The sequence below is a fragment of the Macrobrachium nipponense genome, chromosome 17, assembly GCF_015104395.2.
Source record: "Macrobrachium nipponense isolate FS-2020 chromosome 17, ASM1510439v2, whole genome shotgun sequence".
NCBI classification, from domain to species: Eukaryota; Metazoa; Arthropoda; class Malacostraca; order Decapoda; family Palaemonidae; genus Macrobrachium; species Macrobrachium nipponense.
This window is the reverse complement of record NC_087210.1, coordinates 39,472,495-39,494,399: the sequence shown is the minus strand read 5'-3', so window position 1 is coordinate 39,494,399 and position 21,905 is coordinate 39,472,495. Positions and strand designations below refer to the sequence as shown.

Here is a 21,905-nt window from a genome sequence, read left to right as displayed (position 1 = left end):
ACTGTTTCAACCACACAGCTTCTTGAGCAGCACCAGCAAGAGTAACATACTCAGCTTCGGCTGTTGATAAGGCAGCACATGATTGTTTACTTCTACGCCAAGAAACCAAACCGCTTTCCAAAGAAAAGCAATAACCTGATGTGGATTTGTGGTCATTTCTGTCTCCAGCCCAATCAGAATAACCATAACACGAACTAGAATTTTGTCCATCACATAGAATACCTAGATTACAAGTACCTTTGAGATATATAAAGATTCGTTCACAGCTGACAGTAGTTTGCAACATTACACACAGGAAACTTTATATCAGGTCTTGGCTTAGTTGATAAGTACAGCAGACTGATATGTTTCACGATTAAACAAGCCAGAGTCATCAACTGCTTTTTCAAGAATATAATTAGCCTCCACAGGTGTTGATAGTTTACAATTTTCAAAGTCAAATTTCTCCGGTAAAGCTTTAGCATACACGGACTAATCAATAAAGATTACCATCATCCTGAACAACATTAACACCAAGAAATTAATGTAATATACCCAAATCTTTCATCTTTTTCTGAGCACTCAATGATGATTATATTTTAGGCAAATATTCAGGAGATTTACATGCAATGGTTACTATATCATTTACACAAACAGAAAACACCATCTGTAATACAAGTGTAAATGAAGGGCTCACTAACAGACTGCTTGAATTCTAACTACCTCATTGATTTCTTCAACTTATACACAGTGTTCCTTTCCTTTTTCTAGAAATAACTCTGGTTGTGTCAAGTAGATTTCCTCAGAGAGTTCAGCATTCAAAAATGTTGATGTCATCCATTTGATAAGCCTGAAGACCATGTTTAGCAACTATGCCAACACTGTATGGACAGATTCAAATCTCACTTTAGGACTAAGGTTTCATCATAGTCAATACCTAACTGTTGTGAGAATCCTTGCGCTACTAATCTGTCTTTATATGAACACACAATGCCATCTGATCCAATTTTCTTTCTGAATGCCCATTTGGATTTGATAGGCTTCCTTTCCTTAGGAGATTCAACGAAGGACCACACATTAATACTGGCAATTTAATCCAGCTCATTTTGCATAGCCTGTTTCCAATATGAAGATTCTGGACTGGTGAGAGTTTCTTTAACAGTATATGCTTCATTTTCTCCGACACAAGAGCATACCCATTCACCAAACCGAGCAGGACTTTTCTGCTTTTGTTAGACCGTCGAATGTCAGACTCCGAATTCGTAGTTTCTTTTACATCGCCATCATGCCCAACTTCAAATTGAATACATTTTTTTTTGCAGAACCCTTGGACTTCTTCTTAGCTGATGAAAATTGACTTTCATCAAATATAACATCCATGCTGTGCACAAAATGCACCTCGTTGATTTGGGATCAAGTTTTTCTCGCTCATCCTTAGGAACTTGAGAAACACCCAAAAGTTCGAAGACGTTTTACGTTAGGCTTGTGATCATTCAAAGCCTCATAGGGAGTTATATCATTCAAAGCAATAGCAGGACTTCTGTTACGCATATAAGCTGCAGTTGACAAACCCTCAGTCCAAAATGTCTTTGCAACTCGCTGTCTCTTCCAACGTTCTATTCATGCGTTCTGCTAATCCATTCTGTTCGGGAGTTTTAGGAGTTGTCTTTTCATGACACATTCCTTTCTTCTCAAGAAAATTTTCAAATTCAGACGACGTATACTCACTGCCGTTATCAGTGCGTAAAATTTTATATTTCTTATCATACTGCTTTTCAACAAGACTTTTCCAATTCTTAAAAGTGTTAAAAGCCTCACTTATTTTTCAATATATATACCCAAGTATATCTTGAGGTATCACCAATAAATGTTACAAAATAAATTCCACCACCTAGAGAACAAGGATCTAATCTTCCACAACCATCACTGTGAATTAAGTCAAATATTCTGGTTTGTCGCTTACCTTCAACATTGGGAAAGGGAACTCTATATTTATTACCATTGCAGCAATTTTCATATACAGAAGTGTCTTTAGTGATTTCATAATCAATACCCTTAACTATTTTTTTAGCCACCGATTTTTTCACATTGTTCATACCTAAATGACAAAATCATCTGTGACACAAGATTCCATTTGAAGAGACATTACAATTAATATGCACCTACTTCACGATATCAGGCAAGAAAGAAGAAATTTCTACCTTCTTTCCTATGGCTACCAATTTCCTTCTTATGCTGTAAATCTTACATGATACTTCATGAAAACGTACTGTTTTTGTGGCAGTAAAGAAACACAGACTTGGTTTTTTCTTCTTTACTTAAAAAATAATATATATATAATGGATACAGACACACAACGATCCTTTGGTGGAGAGGTAATAATCTCCTACAGGGCTTGACTTCAACTAACCACACATACTCCCCACTCTCCAAGAGAACATCTTAAATAATCATTGACAATCAACAACAAGTAATATACAAACTCAATTAGTCATAAATGGTCATTTACACCTCTTCCTTAATAACCCACAACAACAGAAATACCTTTATACATAAACTGTCCAATTAAACCCAAACAGTAATTAGCAGTTTCAAACAATAATTATACACTCCCCCCTGAATTACATTCACATATATTACAAACTCTAGCTCTTCTAACTCTTGTTTAATGTCTTGAAATCGCGTTGCACTCAGCAACAGTGCCTGAATCTTCCTCTTCCCCCTCATCTTCATGAACAGGAAGCTGTATAAGAAGCTCCTCATCCTCAGCATCAGTAGTTTCCTCACTCAATATCAATCCTTGTGAAGAACACGAACGAAGATCTCTAACATGGTGTGGAACTCCATTGACTTCAACAGCTTGTTCTGACAAAACTCTCGTAACCTTGCCTCTTTCAAATTGCATATTGCATCGCATGTTGGATGGTTTTACCCACACCTCATCACCTGCTTTGTAGGGGCCATTCACTGGCACTTTGTTCATTGTGCATGGATCCACTCCTCGGACCCTCACAGGGTAAGAATACAGCATACTGACAGGGGCAGTTGTTGAGTCGCAGTCATCACGAGGCATCAAATTATACAGATATACAGCCTCTGCAATGCTACAGCCTTTCCTTACAGCAATGACTTTAACAGTTCGATGGCATCTCTCAGCTATACCATTTCCTGATGGAACATAAGCACATCTAAAATTAAAATGCACGCACCACTTCTTTGCAAAGTCAGCAAATAGTTTGCTGCGAAAAGCAGTGTCATTGTCAGTTAACAGTTCCTCCGGTGCTCCTCATTCATAGAACACTGTCTCAAGTTGCCCGATGATGCTCTCACTGGTCTGAAAATGGAGCCGATGCCAGATGGCAAATCGAGATGGTCCACAATCAATGAGAGTAAGATATGGCCATCCATCATAGTGAGTAATATCCATGCCAACTCTCTGCCACACTCTATCCACTTCCAGACTACCCTTCTGCCACTTCACTGGGGCCGGGTCTATTGACTGGCATGCCTCACAGCATTTGACAATAGCCTGTACTTGCCGCCTGGTAACTCCTGGATGGACTTTCTTCACAAAATAGGAGTTCTTCTCACACCCGGGTGACCAGCAGCATGATGGATCTCCTTAATTCCATCACTAATTGCAGGGACAACAGAAGCACACACAAGTTTTGCATCTTGGTGACATGAACCAAGGTCCCTCAGCCAGCGCTGAGGTACACGTGTCAAACTGTCAGCTTTATTATTGGTAGAAGACACAAGTGTAATAGACAGCTGGAGGTCACACTCTTCTATCAATGACAAGACTATTCCTAGTCTTCTTCTGATGAGCATTTCACTTGCAGCCTTAGTCTTCAATCTGTTTTTTCCTAAAAGTCCATCTGAAATCCATCTATGCACAGTAGATGAGTCAGTCATTAATTCCACCTTTTGTATCTTCCAAGCCAGTGCAAGATTTAATCCTTTAATGACTGCATCTAGCTCAGCCATATTGATGTGGCAAGAGTCGTCTTTCCGCAGCCAGCTGGCATCTTCCACAATGGAACTATTTACTTCCACTGCAACACCAAGTGCAAGAGAACTAGCATCCACCCAGATCTTGAATTTGTCACCGGTGACATTCCACTGTCCTCTCACAGGGTCATCCTTCTTAACCTTCTCCAGAAGTTCCTGCAAACACATTTTGATGTAATCATCATTAATGACGTCGTCCCATCCTTCAGTGACTTTATTGACTCTTCTCTTGATGAATGCTACTGCCACTCGCAGCCATCCACAAACAGGGTAATGGCCTAACAGTCTACCACAGTATGAAAACACTGCTCGCCGAGTCAATTGTCTTGGTGCATCGCCCAGGTCATTGTCCCTTTTCCAAAAAAGACTCTCCTGCTCCCCCCAAACTCTCAGGCCCAATGCTCGAGCCCCTTCAGCAAGTCTTTGGTGTGGCTTACTTACTAGCCCAAAATTTCTAAGATGCTCCTCTACATGGCTGGCCTTAACAATATCTTCATTCACCAAGATGTCATCAATATAAGCTGATGTTCCTTTTCTTACAATTGGGTCTTGAAGGAGAACACAGTTTAAAACAGATTTCATTACCATTGGAGCAATATTCAAGCCAAACCCCAGTCGAGTCAGGCAATACCTCTGGCCTTTGAAATATACAGTCTGGTATGGCCACAGAGACTCATGGATTCTTATTTGCAGGTAAGCTTTAGCTAAGACTACTACAGATACATTCACTCCTTGCCTGCGCCACTCACGTAGTTTGTCTGAGCACACATCCGAGTCTGCTGTAAATGCATCAATGTACGTATTCAGTTCTTTGAAGCCCAGTACAGGCCGCACCTTCTTTTTATTTTGCTGTACAACAGCCATGAGGGGAATAAGCCCCTTAGCTAGTCCATATTTATTCTCATCATAAGGAAGCAGCCAGCCATCATTCACCCATCTTTGTAGCTATGATTCATACAGGTCCCTTGCCTCCTGAGGTACAGAATATGCCTTTACTCCATTCTCCAGGATGCACTAAAATAAATTGCACTAAAATCACGCTCATCCACCCCCACCATCACATCAGCAGCTGCAGAAAAAAGAGTGTCTTCCATTCCAAATCGTACACCACCCTGGGTATCGACAATGACTCCTCCTAGAGCCCTCACACCATCCATGCCGAGAAGAAATTTAAAACCAAGTGGCATTAGAGTAGTTACACATACAGAAATGCTGGCAGTAGCTCCATTACTGAGCTGCAAGTGCACGACGCCCATTCCTTCACACACCCATTCTTGCCCACTCACAGTTATCATGCTAACTGCGCACTTGTTCCATGCCTTACAGCATGAAACATGAGCGATGCTTTGAGAACACCCAGTGTCTACTAACACGCAACACTGAAGACCCCCTACGCTCAAAACAGTACTTGGCAGCACCTTACTCAGTGGGTTTGGGGAGAGGAGGCTGGCGCTGATGCCTCCTCTCCTTGCTTGTTTCCCGGACAAGGTGACGCAATGTGCCCCATTCCACCACACCGATAGCACTTTACCCTTCTCCGAAATCGACCATTTCGGTTGCAAGCAAGACAGTCCCTGGCAAAGTGATTTGGTCCAAGGCATACATGACATTTCTGAACTGTTGTTTCTACTGGCACAGAACCCAAGCTTCCTGTGGTGCCAAAACATGTTTCCACTGAAACAGAAGGAAGGTCATCTTTCGGAACCGCCCATGCCTGGGCCAAAATCTGTTCCAGATCGAGGGCCTCCATGCAAGACCCAGCTCTCAACAGCTGTCGAACTCTCTCTGGAAGTCCAGCAACAAAAGCACATGCAAGAGCTTTTTCAGAAATTCCTCCAAACAGGGATCCGAGTCGACGTAGCTCAGCTAAGTAGACATCCGGTGCCTCTCCACTGTGCAACTTCCTACTGACAAACTTTTCATAGGCTACATAGGGATCAGCAGCAAACACAGCCAACAATGCTTCTTTGACCTTGTCAGCCTTCTTCCTATCTGCTGTGGGTAACTGTAAGTACACTGCAAAGGCCCCACCTGTAAGCCGCAAAGGAATCACACTGGCCATGTCATCAACTTTCCGAAGCTGGCAAACCAGCTCCAACTTCTCCAGCCACTCCAATGTAGAGGAAACGTTGAAGAATATAGGGAAGGTCAAGAAAAATGGCTTTGGATACGGCAACAGTTTCATTTTGATGCTATAAATTGATCGAAACAAAAAAAATTTTTACCGTTGTCAACATTTATTGCTAGAATAACAATTTTTTGAAGAGCCCTATCTCGGTTATTTTTCATAGAAATTAATTTGTAAATATATGAAAATGTAGAGGAAAAGTTGAAGAATAGAGGGAGAGTCAAGAAAAATGGCTTTGGGGTCACTGAGAGGGAAGTATAGGTGCGATCAGCTGATTTCATTGTGAGAATTTTACTACGCCAGGGATTTGAGCATGCGCAGTACCGAAACTACTTTGCTGGCGTATTGATACCCGAGATACACGGTCCAAGGTATGATCTAGCCTATGGAAATCGCTACTTGCCCGAAAATAAAAAAAATGCCCCTACCACACGTACAAAAAATTTCGGTCAGTTGGATAGATAGGGGATAGAGTATTTTTACGTAATATTATGTCAGTTGGACATGAAAGGGTTAATAACCCACAACAACAGAAATACCTTTATACATAAACTGTCCAATTAAACCCAAACAGTAATTAACAGTTTCAAACAATAATTATACAGTTTTACCACCTTGAACAAGTTTAGAGACTGATATTAAATTGTGTGCTAATTCAGGTAAAAACAATACATTCTCCAAAAACAAGTTTTCACTATATCATAAGATCTGGAAGCATAACTTTCAATCTAACACTACCTTCACCAACTGCAGACAAAAGTCTACCATCACCCACTTCAACATTCAATGAATTAGAAAATTCTACAAAATCAGAAAAATACTTATTACTATTACACATATGCTAGAACTATAATACAGTCATTTTTGGCAACAGTTGCAGATAAAGCACTAGCAAATCAAGCTACATCATCATCACTACGACTAGTTTTAGTGACATTTCCCTGTCTCCATCTATCTTTTTCTTTTTTACATTTAGCAATCTGTTTAAAACAATTCTTCTTGATGCAACCACTTCTGCCACACTCAGAACATTTTACCACCTTTTTAGAATTCTGTTTAGTCACCAGACTTTTCTTCATATAACATTGTATCATTTCGACTAGTACTATTCAGCTTTTCTTCAGAACATTTTACCACCTTTTTAGAATTCTGTTTAGTCACCAAAGACTTTTCTTCATATAACATTGTATCATTTCGACTAGTACTACTCAGTTTTTCTTCCTCCTGCAAGACCAATTATCACACTTCTGAGCTATCTTTCCTATGATGGACGAATATATATCATAGGAAAAATCAAGCTTGGATGAACCTGACAGTGAAAGACAGTAAGGCAAATACAAGCAGTGGGTTTGTCTCATCGTCCAGGACCGCTCTTCCTCCTCTTGCAAGAGGAAGGAGCGATTGCTTCAATCATCTACTGACAATAGAATGAGCACTGTTGTGTTGCCTACCTGCATCATAGCCAGTTCCAGCATGTAGTGGCCACTCTGCTCTCTGCCTGAGGGAACAAAAGAAGGATAAGGGATGGAGAACAAGAGGGCACATCACCCATTATTCATTCTCATATCCATGACCACACATCTCAGGTGAGATGCAAAGCTGTCCTGTTACAGGAGCCAGGCAAGACACAAATTATCAAGCCTCCACCACAGGTCCAAGGAAAAGTGTCCAAGGGCATGTGAAAAACATCCTGAAGGCAGAAGGAAGTGCAGGTGGTCTGTCTCAACCCACTCCCTCCTTCAGCCCCTGTTGCACTGGCAGATTCTTCCTGAATATAAAGGAAGGAGCTAAGCTACCAATTCGGTATTGTCAAGCCGCAGCCCTGGGTTAGGCAGAGCCCTTCACTTGGCCGAGCCACACCTGTTGAGCATTCGTGATGGGGAAAAAGGAGGAGTAGGGAGAAGTGATTGCCGGAAAAGCAATGTCATTCTTACTACTTGTCCTATTAGCAAAGGAGTCTGTATAGGGGACTTCCTCCCTTTCTCTACAAGTGTTTGGTTAGACACCAATGGCATCATTCAGTTCCCGGGCTGGTAACCTGTCAAGGTAATGGCTGGGAGAACTGCATTACCTGTTTATGTCAGATCTTCTCTTGCCTTGTGCCTTTACTGGCACGGAAGGGAAAAGGAAGCCATCCATTCCTAGATGAGGAAATAAGAGTCTTACATAAAGGCTTGAACTATCCAGGTGTCTCAGTCAGCCCAAGGCCCAAACAAAGTATTGTAAGCAAGCTTCTCCGAAGTAGCAGAGGGAGAGGCAAGCTTCCTCTTCCACAACCAATGATCTCGGAATAAGAAGGAGGGTCCTCCTGTTCACAAGAGATGGAGGACCTCCTCCAAACATGAAGAGCCAGGGGTTGCACCACTTGACAATACCACACTATGTATGGAGAGGAGTATACAGAGACATCGTCAGAGGAGACAGCTGTGAAGGAGGTATAAAGGTCCTCTGTATCTTGGGAATGTCCACATCTCATGGCAAATGACCTTTGAGTCCTTCCAAGGTGTGGTCTTCCCGGTCTACCATCCCCTTTGGAGGGGTTGGAGGAGAACCTCAAGAGACACCTGAGGTCCCACCTCTATTACTCCAGCATATGTCCTGCTTGATCCAAGGGCCGAGCTGGGTACATAAGCTTTAGGAGCAGGACTCCTTGGAAAACCTTCAACAGAGTCCTCCCTGTTTGAGTCACACCTCCCAGTAAAGGTCCAGGAGGTTGAGAGAACAGGTTAGGAAATCTCTGCACTCTCAACTGTCCTATCCGCCTGGCAGTCAGGAGAAGCGAGCCACATTCTCTTGCCAATCCATGATGATGATTGCAATGCAGTCATAGGGGAGAAAACAAAGAGTGAATCGGGGGACAGGATGAAAGATGACCCCTTCTTCTACTCCTCTTTGCTACTTTCATCTACCTTCCCTTGGAAGAGGCGGAAAGGGACAATTAACCCTTAAACGCCGAGCCGGTATTTTCGAAAGTGTCTCCCATATGCCGGCGGCGTTCGCGAGTGAGCGCCGAAGCGGAAAAAAGTTTTTTTCAAAAAATCACACCACGCTTATTTTTTAAGATTAAGAGTTCATTTATGGCTCTTTTTTTTTCATTGCCTGAAGTTTAGTATGCAACCATCAGAAATAAAAATAAATATCATTATCATATATAAATATTGGAATATATGACAGCGCAAAAAAAATTTAATATATAATTGTATACAAATTGCGCTGTGAGCAAAACGGTTAAAGCTAATGTGTTAATTATTTTTTCGTTGTATTGTACACTAAATTGCGATGATTTTTGTATATAACAAATTGTAAAATGATCAAAGCAACACAGAGAAAATTTTATCACAATATGATGCATGAATTCGTAACGCAAGGACGTAAAATTTCTTTTTTTTTTTTAATTCACCATAAATCAAAATATTGTGCTAGAGACTTCCAATTTGTTGCAAAATGAAGGTAATTGATTGAATATTACTAGACTGTAAGTATTGTATCTCAAAATTGCGGTTTTTGACCATTTCGGTCGAGTTAAAGTTGACCGAAGGTCGAATTTTTTCTATTTATCGTGATTTATATGAAAATATTTCAAAATTGATAAAAGCTATAACCATGGGTTGTTTTTTTGTATTCTACATGAAATTTCGCACATTTTCATATATAAAACTTTCTGTAACGGCTAATATAAAACGGTGCAAACATTACGACAATCGGACGAAAAAATTTCTGATTTTTTCGGAAGAGTTACCGCGCGGACGTAAGGAAAAAGTTTTTTCATAAATTCACCATAAATCGAAATATTGTGCTAGAGACTTCCAATTTGTTGCAAAATAAAGAAAAATGATTGAATATTGCTAGAATATAATATTCTTAGCTTACAATTGCGTTTTTTGACCATTTTGGTAGAGTCAAAGTTGACCGAAGGTTGAAATTTTGGCACTAATCGTTATTTATATATAAATATTTCAAAATCGATAAAAGATACAACCATGGGTTGTTTATTGTTGTATTCTACATGAAATTTCGCACATTTCCATATGTAAAACATTATGTAACGGCTAATATAAAACGGTGCAAACATTACGACAATCGGACGAAAAATTTCTGATTTTTTCGGAAGGGTTACCGCGCGGACGTAAGGAAAATGTTTTTTTCATAAATTCACCATAAATCGAAATATTGTGCTAGAGACTTTCAATTTGTTGTAAAATAAATGGAAATTATTGAATATTACTACAATGTAAGAGTTGTAGCTTACAATTGCGGTTTTCGACCATTTCAGTCGAGTCAAAGTTGACTGAATGTTGATATTTTGGCACTTATCGTTATTTATATGAAAATATTTCAAAACTGATAAAAGCTACAACCATGGGTTTTTTTGTTGTATTCTACATGAAATTGCGCACATTTTCATATATAAAATGTTATGTAACGGCTAATATAAAACTGTGCAAACATTACGACAATCGGACGAAAAAATTTCTGATTTTTTCGGCAGTTACCGCGTGGACGTAGGAAAAAGTTTTTTTTTAAATTCACCATAAATCGAAATATTGTGCTAGAGGCTTCCAATTTGTTGCAAAATTAAGGTAAATGATTGAGTATTACTAGAATGTAAGAGTTGTAGCTTACAATTGCGGTTTTCGACCATTTTGGTAGAGTCAATGTTTACCAAAGGTTGAAATTTTGGTACTTATCGTTATTTATATGAAAATATTTCAAAACTGATAAAAGCTACAACCATGGGTTGTTTAATTGTTGTATTCTACATGAAAATGCACACATCTTCACATATAAAACTTCATGTAACAGCTAATATAAAACGGTGCAAACATTACGACAATCGGAAAAAAAAACATTCTGATTTTTTAGGAAGAGTTACCGTGCGGACCTAAGGAAAAAGTTTTTTTCATAAATTCACCATAAATCGAAATATTGTGCTAGAGACTTCAAATTTGTTGTAAAATTAAGGTAAATTATTTAATATTACTAGAATAATAGAGTTTTAGCTTATAATTGCGTTTTTTGACCATTTTGGTAGAGTCAAAGTTGAACAAAGGTTGAAATTTTGGCAATTATCGTTATTTATATGATAATATTTAAAAACTGATAAAAGCTACAACCATGAGTTGTTTATTGTTGTATTTTACATAAAATTGCGCACATTTTCATATATAAAACTTTATGTAACGGCTAATATAAAATGGTGCAAAAATTATGTCAAAGTGACGAAATAATTTCTGAGATGCGTCGCTGATGCTTTTTAGTGCGAGATGAAAGAAATTCGCGCTTGCGCGCCTGGGTAACGATTGTAAACAAAACAACAGCTTGATCCGTGAACCCCCAGCATCCCTCAAGGTGCGTGATTCAAAAGTTTTCGATAAGTAGGCCTATAACTATTTTTCCGCGAATTTAAAAAAAAAAATTTTGCATCAACGTTTCGCATGTCAATTCAGCACCCAACAGACAATTTTCGTTGATATTTAATATGTCCAATCGGCGTTTAAGGGTTAAGCAAAAATAGAAAGGAGTGCTTATTTCCTCTAGTGCCCTTCAGAGTGTGAGTTTCCCTAGGGCTTGAAAAAGTCAGCCTGACCTAAAGGTTGGGCCACAGTGACACACAAAGGCTTCGAGACCTAAGCACTGCCTGATGGACAAGGCGGTCATTATCTATGACTCTATACTTGTCCACCTCAGCACCTAACATGCCTCTAGAGTAGAGAGAGGAGGAACCCAGCCGCAGCCCATTCCTTATGGTCAAAGCGAGCTTGGGGGCCCAAGGTCCTGGTCAGGCAAGTCAAGACTGTGCCTCTCCTCTTAAGGACCAGGTTAGCCACAGGTTGCTGTCTGATAGGCTAGGTAGGAAATCGCTCTACTTCCCGACAGGCACTGTCTACCTAAAACCAAACCCTCCTCCAAAACAATAGCCCTCAAGTGAGCCGTTAGTTCAGCCAACTTAAAAGACCACAGATCAAGGCCGGAAACAGCTTAGAAAACAGCCAGAGTGGTGACCACCCGGATTGCTGCTTGCTGTTGCAAGAGGGAAACTGCCTCTGGGCGAACTAAACCAAGGTCCCCCTATTTAGCTGACAACGACCTCTTTAGAGGTTAGAATAACCTCTTCCGGTGAGGCAGAGGAGGAGGAAGCAACTTGCCTGAGGATTCAAACCAAGTGACTTTTCTTACTGAGGACCCCAATGGCAAGGGAAGACCACATTAGTCCCATTGGAGAGGGATGATCTCCTGACAAGGTCGTACATCCATCCTCTAGACCATTGTGCTGACAGATCAGTGCTATGATCTCCTCAAAGGTCCTTCATATCTTGGGAATATTCACCTCTTTGACAAAGGACCTCGAGTCTCTTTAAATTGCAGGCTTCCTGATCTACTCTCCCCTAATGAGAACCTCGCCAGACCCCTGGAATCCTTCCTCAACACCTCCAGCATATTTCCTGCTTGGTCCAAGGACTGAATCAGGAGTTTAAGTTTGAGGAGCAGGACCCCTTTGAGAACCCTCAGTGGAGTCCTACCTGTTCGAACTCACTTTCCAGAAAATCCAAGAAGTTGAGGGAACAGGTGAGGAAAACCTAGCTCTCTCACCTGTCCTGTCCACCAAGTGGTTTGGTGAGGTGAGGCGCATTCAATCACCAACTCATGGTGATGATTGCAATATGGGTGTAAGAGAATGCCTCTATTTAAAGAGAGGCTCTACCCCAAGAAAAGCAAAGTAGTTCTCACATGGCAGGCAGAGACCTTGGCTCACCATCACTGAGCTGCAACTCTGGCTCGGCCGAGTTGCTCCTCTCGCTCACATGTGATGGAGGACTGGAAGGAGTTGAAGGAATGACCTGCCGACGAGGGCATTCATTCCTCTCACGGTGTGCCCCAGATTCCTTCAGGGCTGAAGCACCTGTAGGAGTCTGTACAGGGGACATCCTCTTCGTCTCTCCAGGTGCTCAGTTAGACATTACGGCACTATTCCGGCATCTGGCCAAGTACCGATCACAGTACTGGCAGGGAGAGTAGAGGCACCTGAGTGTCTCATCTCTTTCTCTCACCCTGTGCCCTCCCTGGTATGGAGACAGGGACCACCGTACGCAGATTGGGATGTGCGAGTCTCTACAGAACCTTGTAATTCAAGGCATCTCAGTCAGACTGAGGACCTAACGTAGCACTAGTTTGGAAGCATGTTTCTCAAACTAGTGAAGGGAGCAGTAACAGGGGTACCCACTCGCACATTAGGCCTTCGCACCAGTAATTGCACCTTCAGGTGTGGTAGAGCTGACAAGAGAACCCTTTGCTCACTCCGAAGATGAAGCAGGACCCTAGAAATTCATGACAAGATTTCATAGGGGGCCAGAGAGTAACCTTCTCCTTCCCAGATTGAGGTTTTGGATGAGGAAGGCGAGGAGGCAGCAGATGACAACAACGAGGAAGGAGATAATGAGGGTGCGTGCAAAGCAGAAGAGGTGTCTCCAACCCTGCAGGTACTTCAGCAGAGGCAGGGATCCCCTCAGGAACAATGGACCCAATGACGACCTTCCTATGCCAGGAAGGCAGGAGAAGGAGCTGCCATGACTCAATGCGTTGAGACATGCACAGTAGTCCCTGTCATCACCGATGGAGTTAAGAGGTGGCAGAAAGAACAATGCTGAAACTACTCTTAACCCACAAATCCAGAGAATATGGAGAATATTTTCACATAAAACAGAAAGATTAATCGATACCATGCTGTCAGAAAATGAGTCAGTCATTAAAGTCATTATGAGCTGGGCTAACAAAAAAACATAAGCAGCATGCCACACCGGCTAAAACTTTGAGGTCAGCCAGTTAAAGAAAAAACACATCAATGGAATGAGGAAGATATGCAAATGCAAAAGGCATAATGAAAAAATCTAAAAGAGTCGCCCTACCTTCCTCGAGAAGTTGAAAATGACCTTACAATCCCTTGTGGGGCCTCTTTGCCAAGTTGTACATATTTTTTCAAATAATTTATTCTTTTATTATGTAAAATTATAATAAGTTCACACAATATCATAACAGATAAGAACTAAAATCAGTAACAAATTCTGAGTAGATTTGTTATAACATTTTTATGTAAATTTACTGGATTTACTGAGATCGAAGAGGCAGTAACATTTTTGGATTATGCATGTTTTTTGCTAATAGTTCTTTGCAAAATTGCAATTATAACTGACATACTACCTTAAAAGATAAGAACTAAGATCAGCAGCAACCCCTGGATGTATTTATGAGCAAATATATAGAGATGTCATGTGAGATACACTGCTCTGTTCAATCTCAAAATAAGACAGTGAAATATACTTACTATATGTAAAATTCAGGGGTGCAACTTCATAATACTGAAGGATAATACCACTATGAGAACACACTTCTTTTAGATACTTGGGTCATGGACTTTGCAGACCTCATACACTGGCACAACCGGGTGATTCTTAACATTAATAAAATACATATGTAAATCATAGCAATAAATTAACTATTATCAAGTATGTCAGACCCAGGATTGCTCTGAATGAAAACCCTCAGTTTCAGACATGAAACTAATATGTGGCATATGCAACTATATTGAGTGCAGAGAACCCTACGGTTAACCAGACAGAATATCATTCATGATAGAGACTAGCACGTAAGGACCAATGGAGAGCTCTGTTTATGAGAATTTTACCTTGCTCAGAGTATCTTCAAATATCTAAACTTTATCAAAGACTGGTTGTTACCTGATTGTTTAGATCTGAAAGAAAGTGTTCACCAAAATTTTTATCGTCCATTTAATGCTTCATCTTGCATTCCATTCCAGGCCTTCTTTCAGTGAATATGTTGGGAGAACCTAAAGACCTGTATGTTCAGTGTCCTATACCGAAGATGAAATGGACTGGACTGATTATCAAGTATGAATGCGATGAAGTTGGATGCTACAAGAAAACAATCTTATAAGAGAGATGTGTATTTCAAGAAAGGAAATCCATAAGCCATATCTTGCATAATGTTTTTGTCAGCTGTGAATATTTTTTGTTTTATGTCAACTGTGAATTTGGTGTTTTGTAAAAGCGAAATCCAAAAGAAGCACTGTTGGACTATTTGAGGAAGAACCCATCAGGAAATAATTTCAAATCTATTTTCATATATGAATTTTGCAGGTCATATGTGAAAATAAGTGTTATTTTGGTACACACAGCAAAATGTTGGACAAATGGTTTATAAAGCCTTCCTTTGAATGTGTTATTACAATGGTAATATTCGAATTTCATCCCCCTGTAGCAGCTGTATTTGAAAGCAATTAGTTAAAATTCTTGGTAAATTTTGTTCAATTGTGAGAGCTGTATATAAAAGTTTGTGCATGCTTAGTTCTTGTTTATTGGTCTAGCTATTTATTTCTCTTTAGGTTTGGTTTTTTGTTCCATTATGTCTTGTTGTAAATGATCTAACTGTGCTTTCATTACTGTACATATATCGATAATTTTTCGAATTTTCTTGTTTTGATGCATGAGATCTGCACTGTATTTAGCCTGGAATGTTTTGAAGAGCGTCTCTATATCATCGAAATGGTGTGAAAAGTCTTCTAAAGAACTTTCGGATTTTGCGAGGGTGATTGCTTCGTACAGCGTTTCCCTCGGCACATTGTATTTATCCAGTGGATCTACACTGACTTGGTTTGGCTTTACTGTAACTAAACTTTTTATTCGGCTTTTGGAAGTTAAAAAATTATGAAGCTGTCTAGGGAAAAGTCTTTTATCGAGAGTGTATGATAAGAATGTTTCATAGCCTACAAGGTATGTAGCTTCTTTTACTAGTCTCTTAATTTTCCCTTGCCTTTTAAGACTTGGCAAGTCATTGACAGCAAGTCCAATAAGAAGATTTGCGAGCAAAACGGGTATCATAAACATGAGCAAGGTCAAGAATACAAGATGGATCAGAGACAACTCCTGGCCCAGGACAAACTCGCTGTAAGCTATTTCACCTGTCATCATCATAAGGATTTTAACAAAACTTATTTGATAATTGGCAAAAACTGGAACTTTGTGAAACAAAATATAAAAACTAATAGAGAATCCAATTATAAGGCTTAAGAAGGCCATTAGGAAACGAATGATTGATTTTGCCACACGTGTGAACATAAGAATAAAGGAACCCAGTTCGGGAAATCTACCTAAAAGCAACATGAATTCGACCCAGATGAAGAAGGAGGATATAGATGCAACTTGTCTCTCTACAGACAGCTCTTCTGTATCTTCTATGGTTATATTTGCCACGCTATTAATAAGCGTATCATTTACTGGCAGAACTGTTATATTGACAGGTTTTATTCCTGGCAGAAATACGAGAATTACAGAGCTTGTATGAGCAATTAACTTGGAGTAAGTTTCCCATTGTAAAAGATATTTCTGGTAGTTGGAAAACATAATGATGGTATCTGGAATAAGGGTAAGTAGGAGAAGATGTATATGTGATATTTGATATGCCAGCAAAAGACCCATATTTTCTGACCAATTGACTGGATTTTCACCAAATGTCATAAATATAAAGCTGGTATGCATTAGGACATAAATAAGGAACAATGTTACGTAAAAGTAGAAAAAACTACTAATATGACGCCATTTAATAAACAGGAAACCCTCAAGTAATGGGTGTTTTATAAGAGGCTCTGCTGAAGAGCCAATTAGTTCAGATATTATGGAACTCTGGATATTTTCCTTCTTAGAAGATAGAAGTACTGAATAGTCAAAACTTACGCTGAAGCCTGGGTCCATTTCACTTTTCTCACAAAGTGATATATGAGCATCGAATGTCTTTCTAAGTAACTGCAAAGCAGATGGAACTCTTTCCAGAATAAGAGAGCAATTGGTCTGATCTCCCCCATTCATATCTGTCAAATGTGCACCGTTTTTAAGGAGAATTTCACAACATTCGTTGGATGAACTTTGGGCAGCAAAATAAAAGGGTGAGTTGTTATCATTATCTGTTTTAGTAACTAGATTATTAACAAGGCCAGTGGAAAGCAGGTGCTTCAAAGTAGTGCTACAGCCTGCCTGACATGCACTGTGTAATGATGATTGTCCTGCATTAGTGATGGCCATGGGATCACAGCCTTTGGAGAGAAGAAAACTAACAACGTTGGGTAATCCAGACCGGCAAGCGAGAAACAGTGGACTTTCTCCTAATAAATTGACCTTGTTGATGTCGTGACTTACACTCCATAACAGTTCCAATACTTTGACCATTTTGCTGTCAGCAACATCTTTGCAATCATTTAGGGCCGCATGGAACACTGTATAGTCAACTGAGCTTTTAGTGTCACTTTCAAATGCACACTTTGGTTCCTTGACTAGTAACTCGAGCAGTTCTGGTCTATGCAGAGTTGCTGCCAAATGTACCACTGAATTGTTGTTGCTGTCTTTGACACTCAAGTCAAGGCTGTATTGCAGAAGCATTGACACTGACTGTAGATCTCCAAGTCGCACTGCTGTGTGAAGGGGAGTTTCCCTGTAACTCTCTCTTATTCCTGTAGGGCTGCTTATTTCGTTTGGAGAAGACCCATGATCCAACAGTTCCTTGATACCATCATGCCAGCATTCTTTCACAGCCACGTGTAATGCAGAATTTCCAGAGTTGTCAAATAATTCAACCTAAAAAAGAGAATTTTTCCTGTTGAATTTTATAATCATTATGCATATATTGCTTCTATAAAATCCAGCAAGCAATAATACTGTTTAACCATAGTTTTTCTTTTAATTTACTTACGAAATTCATCTGTTAAAATCCGTACCGTTTTGTGTCTGCCACTTTGATATTTAAATCAAAACTAGGCACGCTTTAACATACTCAAATTTTAGAATATGTAAATTCTATGCTTGGAGTTTTTCTTTCAGTCTTCAGAGTTAGGTATTTTATGGTTATTATTACAATCAAACAATGGAACTCTCTTTTTTCAGAACTTTTTAACTACTTTATTCTAGCTTACTTTAAAGGGTCAGAGGAAGGAGCTTACCTCAGCACCATGTTTAAGGAGCAAATTCATGATTTCAAGATGATGGACTTGGCAGGATACGTGTAGTGGAGACGAACCATCCTGTTCTATGTAGTTTACCAGCTCTGGATTTTGCGTTAACAAACTTGTCATATGATCGAGATCTCCATTATGAATTGCCTGCCAGGTGTGAATATATGACTATTTAATCATCATTGAGTTGCTGTTTTCACATTAAGAAAACCTTTGAGCAATCCATTAGAGACAAATTTATTATGTGTATTACCCAAGAATACACTGTATTATAGTAGGAAAATATACCATTTGTCAAAAGAACTAAGTCTGACTACTCAACAACAGAAAATTAATTACTTAAAGCACGTCTTTAGACTCATAACGAGTTTAGTATGAATTATTACATAACAGAAAATTGAAGACTCCTTTGAAATACTTTGAAATTCTGTGGACTCAAAGAAAAAATCGTTGGAACATTACTTACCATGAACAATGCATGGGTATCCACTTCATGTTGGTTACACCAGCCCTCCTCTCCCATATCAGGACTTGCTGCAACTCTGTCAGTCTCATCATAGTTGCTCACTTCACACACAGGTGTCAAATCCATTTTTAAAAAACTTAGACTTTCAAATAGTAATTTAAGGGAACCAATGTTAACTAGTTTTCCTTGCTAGCTTGTCTTCTTAACCCGAGATCATCCAGATTTTGAAATATGAAATGGACAACAAATGAGATAAGCATATTAAGTTTTTTTTTGCTAAAGTTCTAAGTGTATTAGAATCCAGTTCCAGATTATCCCAAAAAATTACCATTTAATCTCAGCAATCCACCCATCCCCTAAAATCCTAGTCCTCTTGACTTGTATGACATTCCACAGTCGGTGTTGTGAGCTCCTATAGGAACAAGAGCCCATTCCTTCACTTGGCCACAATAATCTCACAAGCCCAACAATTACAGCCTGCCTTGATTACAGGAGACAGATGAAGTCACTGAGATTAAGTAGGCCTGTTCACCCAACCCTTTAGACTTTAGAAAGCAGTAGCAGGTAACCAATGTCTGGGTAGGCCCGAGTCACCTCAGCTTCCATTAAAGTTTTGATTAGTCGGGTAATGTGTGTGGAATCTAACATTTTGCGCTTTAGAAGAAAAATAAATTTTCTTTGCAAATACTCAAGTTCAGTAAGAGTAAAGAATGATAAAACAGTGTCTCAGTCCGAACACGAAAGATTTAACCACAACAAAAGATAGACAGGTGGGTATATGTATACATTTACACACACACACACACACACACACACACACATATATATATATATATATATATATATATATATATATATATATATATGTATATATATATATATATATATATATATATCTATATATATATATATTATATATATATATATAGCGAATACCACAGAAAAATGTTAGGCAGAAAGTCAAACTAAGAGCTTTATTCAGGCATTGTCGAGGTACAAATGCAATGAAGTTCGAAAGCAGGTTACAAGGTAAACAAAAAGATCAAGAATACCAGATGGTTAATTGTCAAAAAGGTAAAATTCAGATAATTTGAGATCACGCAGTCATAGCTATACAAAGTCCAAACACATGTATAAAACTGAATATATTAATGTTGTTACGTTTATATGGCTACAACCTTTTTTAATTATGAAGGCATCGAGCTTAAACAAACCAATACATAAATTTAGAATACTTTAGTTCTTTGACTTGATGAAACAAGATTCAGTGATATTCCTCTTAACTGTGACACCGACAGGATTAAGGATCTTACTTGACTCCAATTAAATGGATTATCTAAATCTCTCATATGTACGAGTAATGCATTCGACATTTGGCCAGTTCTCACAGAATATTGGTGTTGGTTAATTCGTTGAGAAAGTAATTTCCCAATTTGTCCGTAAAATATTTTATCGCAGTTTTTACAAGGAATATCAAATATGCAGCCAGAAACTTCTGTAGGAGAATTTTTTATTACTAAACTCTTAACATTAGTATTACTGAAAACAGTATTTATGTTGAAAAACTTTAAAATTCTAGGAATTTCTAAAAACCTTTCATTAAACGGTAATTTGAAAATGTTATGCTCATATATTCAAGTTTATCATTAGATAAAATAAAATGTTTTCCTAGCTCTTTTCCATACCACATCTAAAAACGTCCTTGGGTATTTAAGTTTCAAGGCAATACAATAAACACTTTTAATCTCAACGTCAATAAATTGCGGTCTACAGAACCGCAGAGCCCTTAGGAACATCCCAGAAAAATCAGAAAATTTACCCTTTTGATGGTGATTGGAGTAATAATAAACAAAAGAGGAAATGTAATTTGATTTTTGAAAGACTGAAGAGTTGAAATATCTATCATTTTTATGGATTTTCCTACTTGATCTAGTTTTTTGCTCCGAACTTGGAGTCTTGGAGTTTTTTGCAAAAAAATCCGGAAATCTGTTTCTTTGGTCAAGGTAATGAAATTTATATATGATTTTTTATTTGCCCCGGTATCAATTTGTGTGTGTGTGTGTATATACATACACACACAGACACACACACACACACACACACACACATATATATATATATATATATATATATATAATATATATATATATATATATATATATATATATATATCGAGCTACAATGTCCTTCAATATCTAATTCGCTCTACCTTGGAATTAATATATTTTCATATATGCTTAACCGAAGGGGAATTTTTTTCTCGATAATAGACTTGCCTGGACCGGGGCGCGAACCCATGGAGCCTTTCAAATCCAGGAACGTCAGTGAAGCTTTTACCTACTACACCACCGCGCGGAAATGTTATATGACTTTTATATATATATATATATATATATATATATATATATACATATATATATATATATATATATATTTATATATATATATATATATATATATATATATATTATTTATTTAAAGTAATAGGAAAGAACCTAATATTATGTAAATAATATAAACTTTGTGTATTTTTCGTGCTGATTTAGTGATTTGATACTTAATAGAGTAAAAATACTTTCTAAGGGTATAATTGTATCCTTGCAAAGTATTTTTACCCTATTAAGGTATTACCCTAATGGAGTAAAAATAGTTTTTTCTACTATTTTGCGTTTAAGATAAAAAAAAAAAGGGGTTAGAATTTCTGTTTCATTAAAAAAGCTATTTATTTTGAGTTGCGCTTTGGTTGCCCTTTACAGTGAAAGCAATGGTAGCGGAGGTGCGGGTAGTGGGTTCCAAAAGTGCAAAAAGTTGCTGAAGTACCGATAGTGGCAACCACCTCTCAAAGTTGCGGAGATGCGGGGTGCTGAAACGAAATTTGAGTAGCGATGCCCAGCTCTGCCTACAAGGATCACAGCCCTTCCATGGATCGTGCAGAGTAGTCTCAGAATGGCCTCCTGGTGTTAAGCAGATGGGTTACAACTCAACAACCAAATTATTTTTAAAGCACTTACAAGGAAACCACAGCGTAATCAAAGTCCCAGAAATACAGGTGATTGCGATTCCTCCACTTGCTGAGGATGGGGAGGACTAGTTTTCCTTCCTATACTCTTCTTCCCACTATTATGGTATTGGTGGCCATAATAATTGTCATGATGTGTGTGGAAGGGTATCAGCATTAATTATGGATCAAGTTTTGTGTGAAACAGAAGCCTGTACCCAAGACTTCACTGGCAGTGACACATGCTGTGCTGAATAAATTTTACGGAATTTTCTTGCCCACACTGAGTGTTGGTCCTGCCGGGAGGACG

General features: G+C 38.8%; 1 protein-coding gene and 1 pseudogene across 1 annotated transcript; both read right to left on the bottom strand.

Moving 5' to 3' along the window:
• Nucleotides 1-2,262: 2,262 nt before the first annotated feature.
• Nucleotides 2,263-9,296, bottom strand: LOC135196186 (uncharacterized; annotated as a pseudogene).
• A 192-nt stretch (nt 9,297-9,488) lies between these two features.
• Nucleotides 9,489-19,313, bottom strand: LOC135196187 (transient receptor potential channel pyrexia-like). The gene is made up of 3 exons (XM_064222778.1): nt 18,598-19,313; nt 18,120-18,278; nt 9,489-17,757 (listed from the first exon to the last, which is right to left on the bottom strand). Exons 1-3 carry the CDS (start codon nt 18,721-18,723, stop codon nt 15,502-15,504), a joined length of 2,541 nt encoding a protein of 846 aa, XP_064078848.1. The 5' UTR covers nt 18,724-19,313; the 3' UTR covers nt 9,489-15,501.
• Between the last annotated feature and the right edge of the window lie 2,592 nt (nt 19,314-21,905).

Excerpts from the sequence above, each read along its gene's own strand:
- LOC135196187 (XM_064222778.1), bottom strand. The coding sequence starts at position 18,723 with ATGGATTTGACACCTGTGTGTGAAGTGAGCAACTATGATGAGACTGAC. Across the intron at positions 18,279-18,597 it reads ATACCCATGCATTGTTCATG|GCAATTCATAATGGAGATCT; the intron begins GTAAGTAATGTT and ends CACACCTGGCAG. Across the intron at positions 17,758-18,119 it reads TCCTTAAACATGGTGCTGAG|GTTGAATTATTTGACAACTC; the intron begins GTAAGCTCCTTC and ends TCTCTTTTTTAG.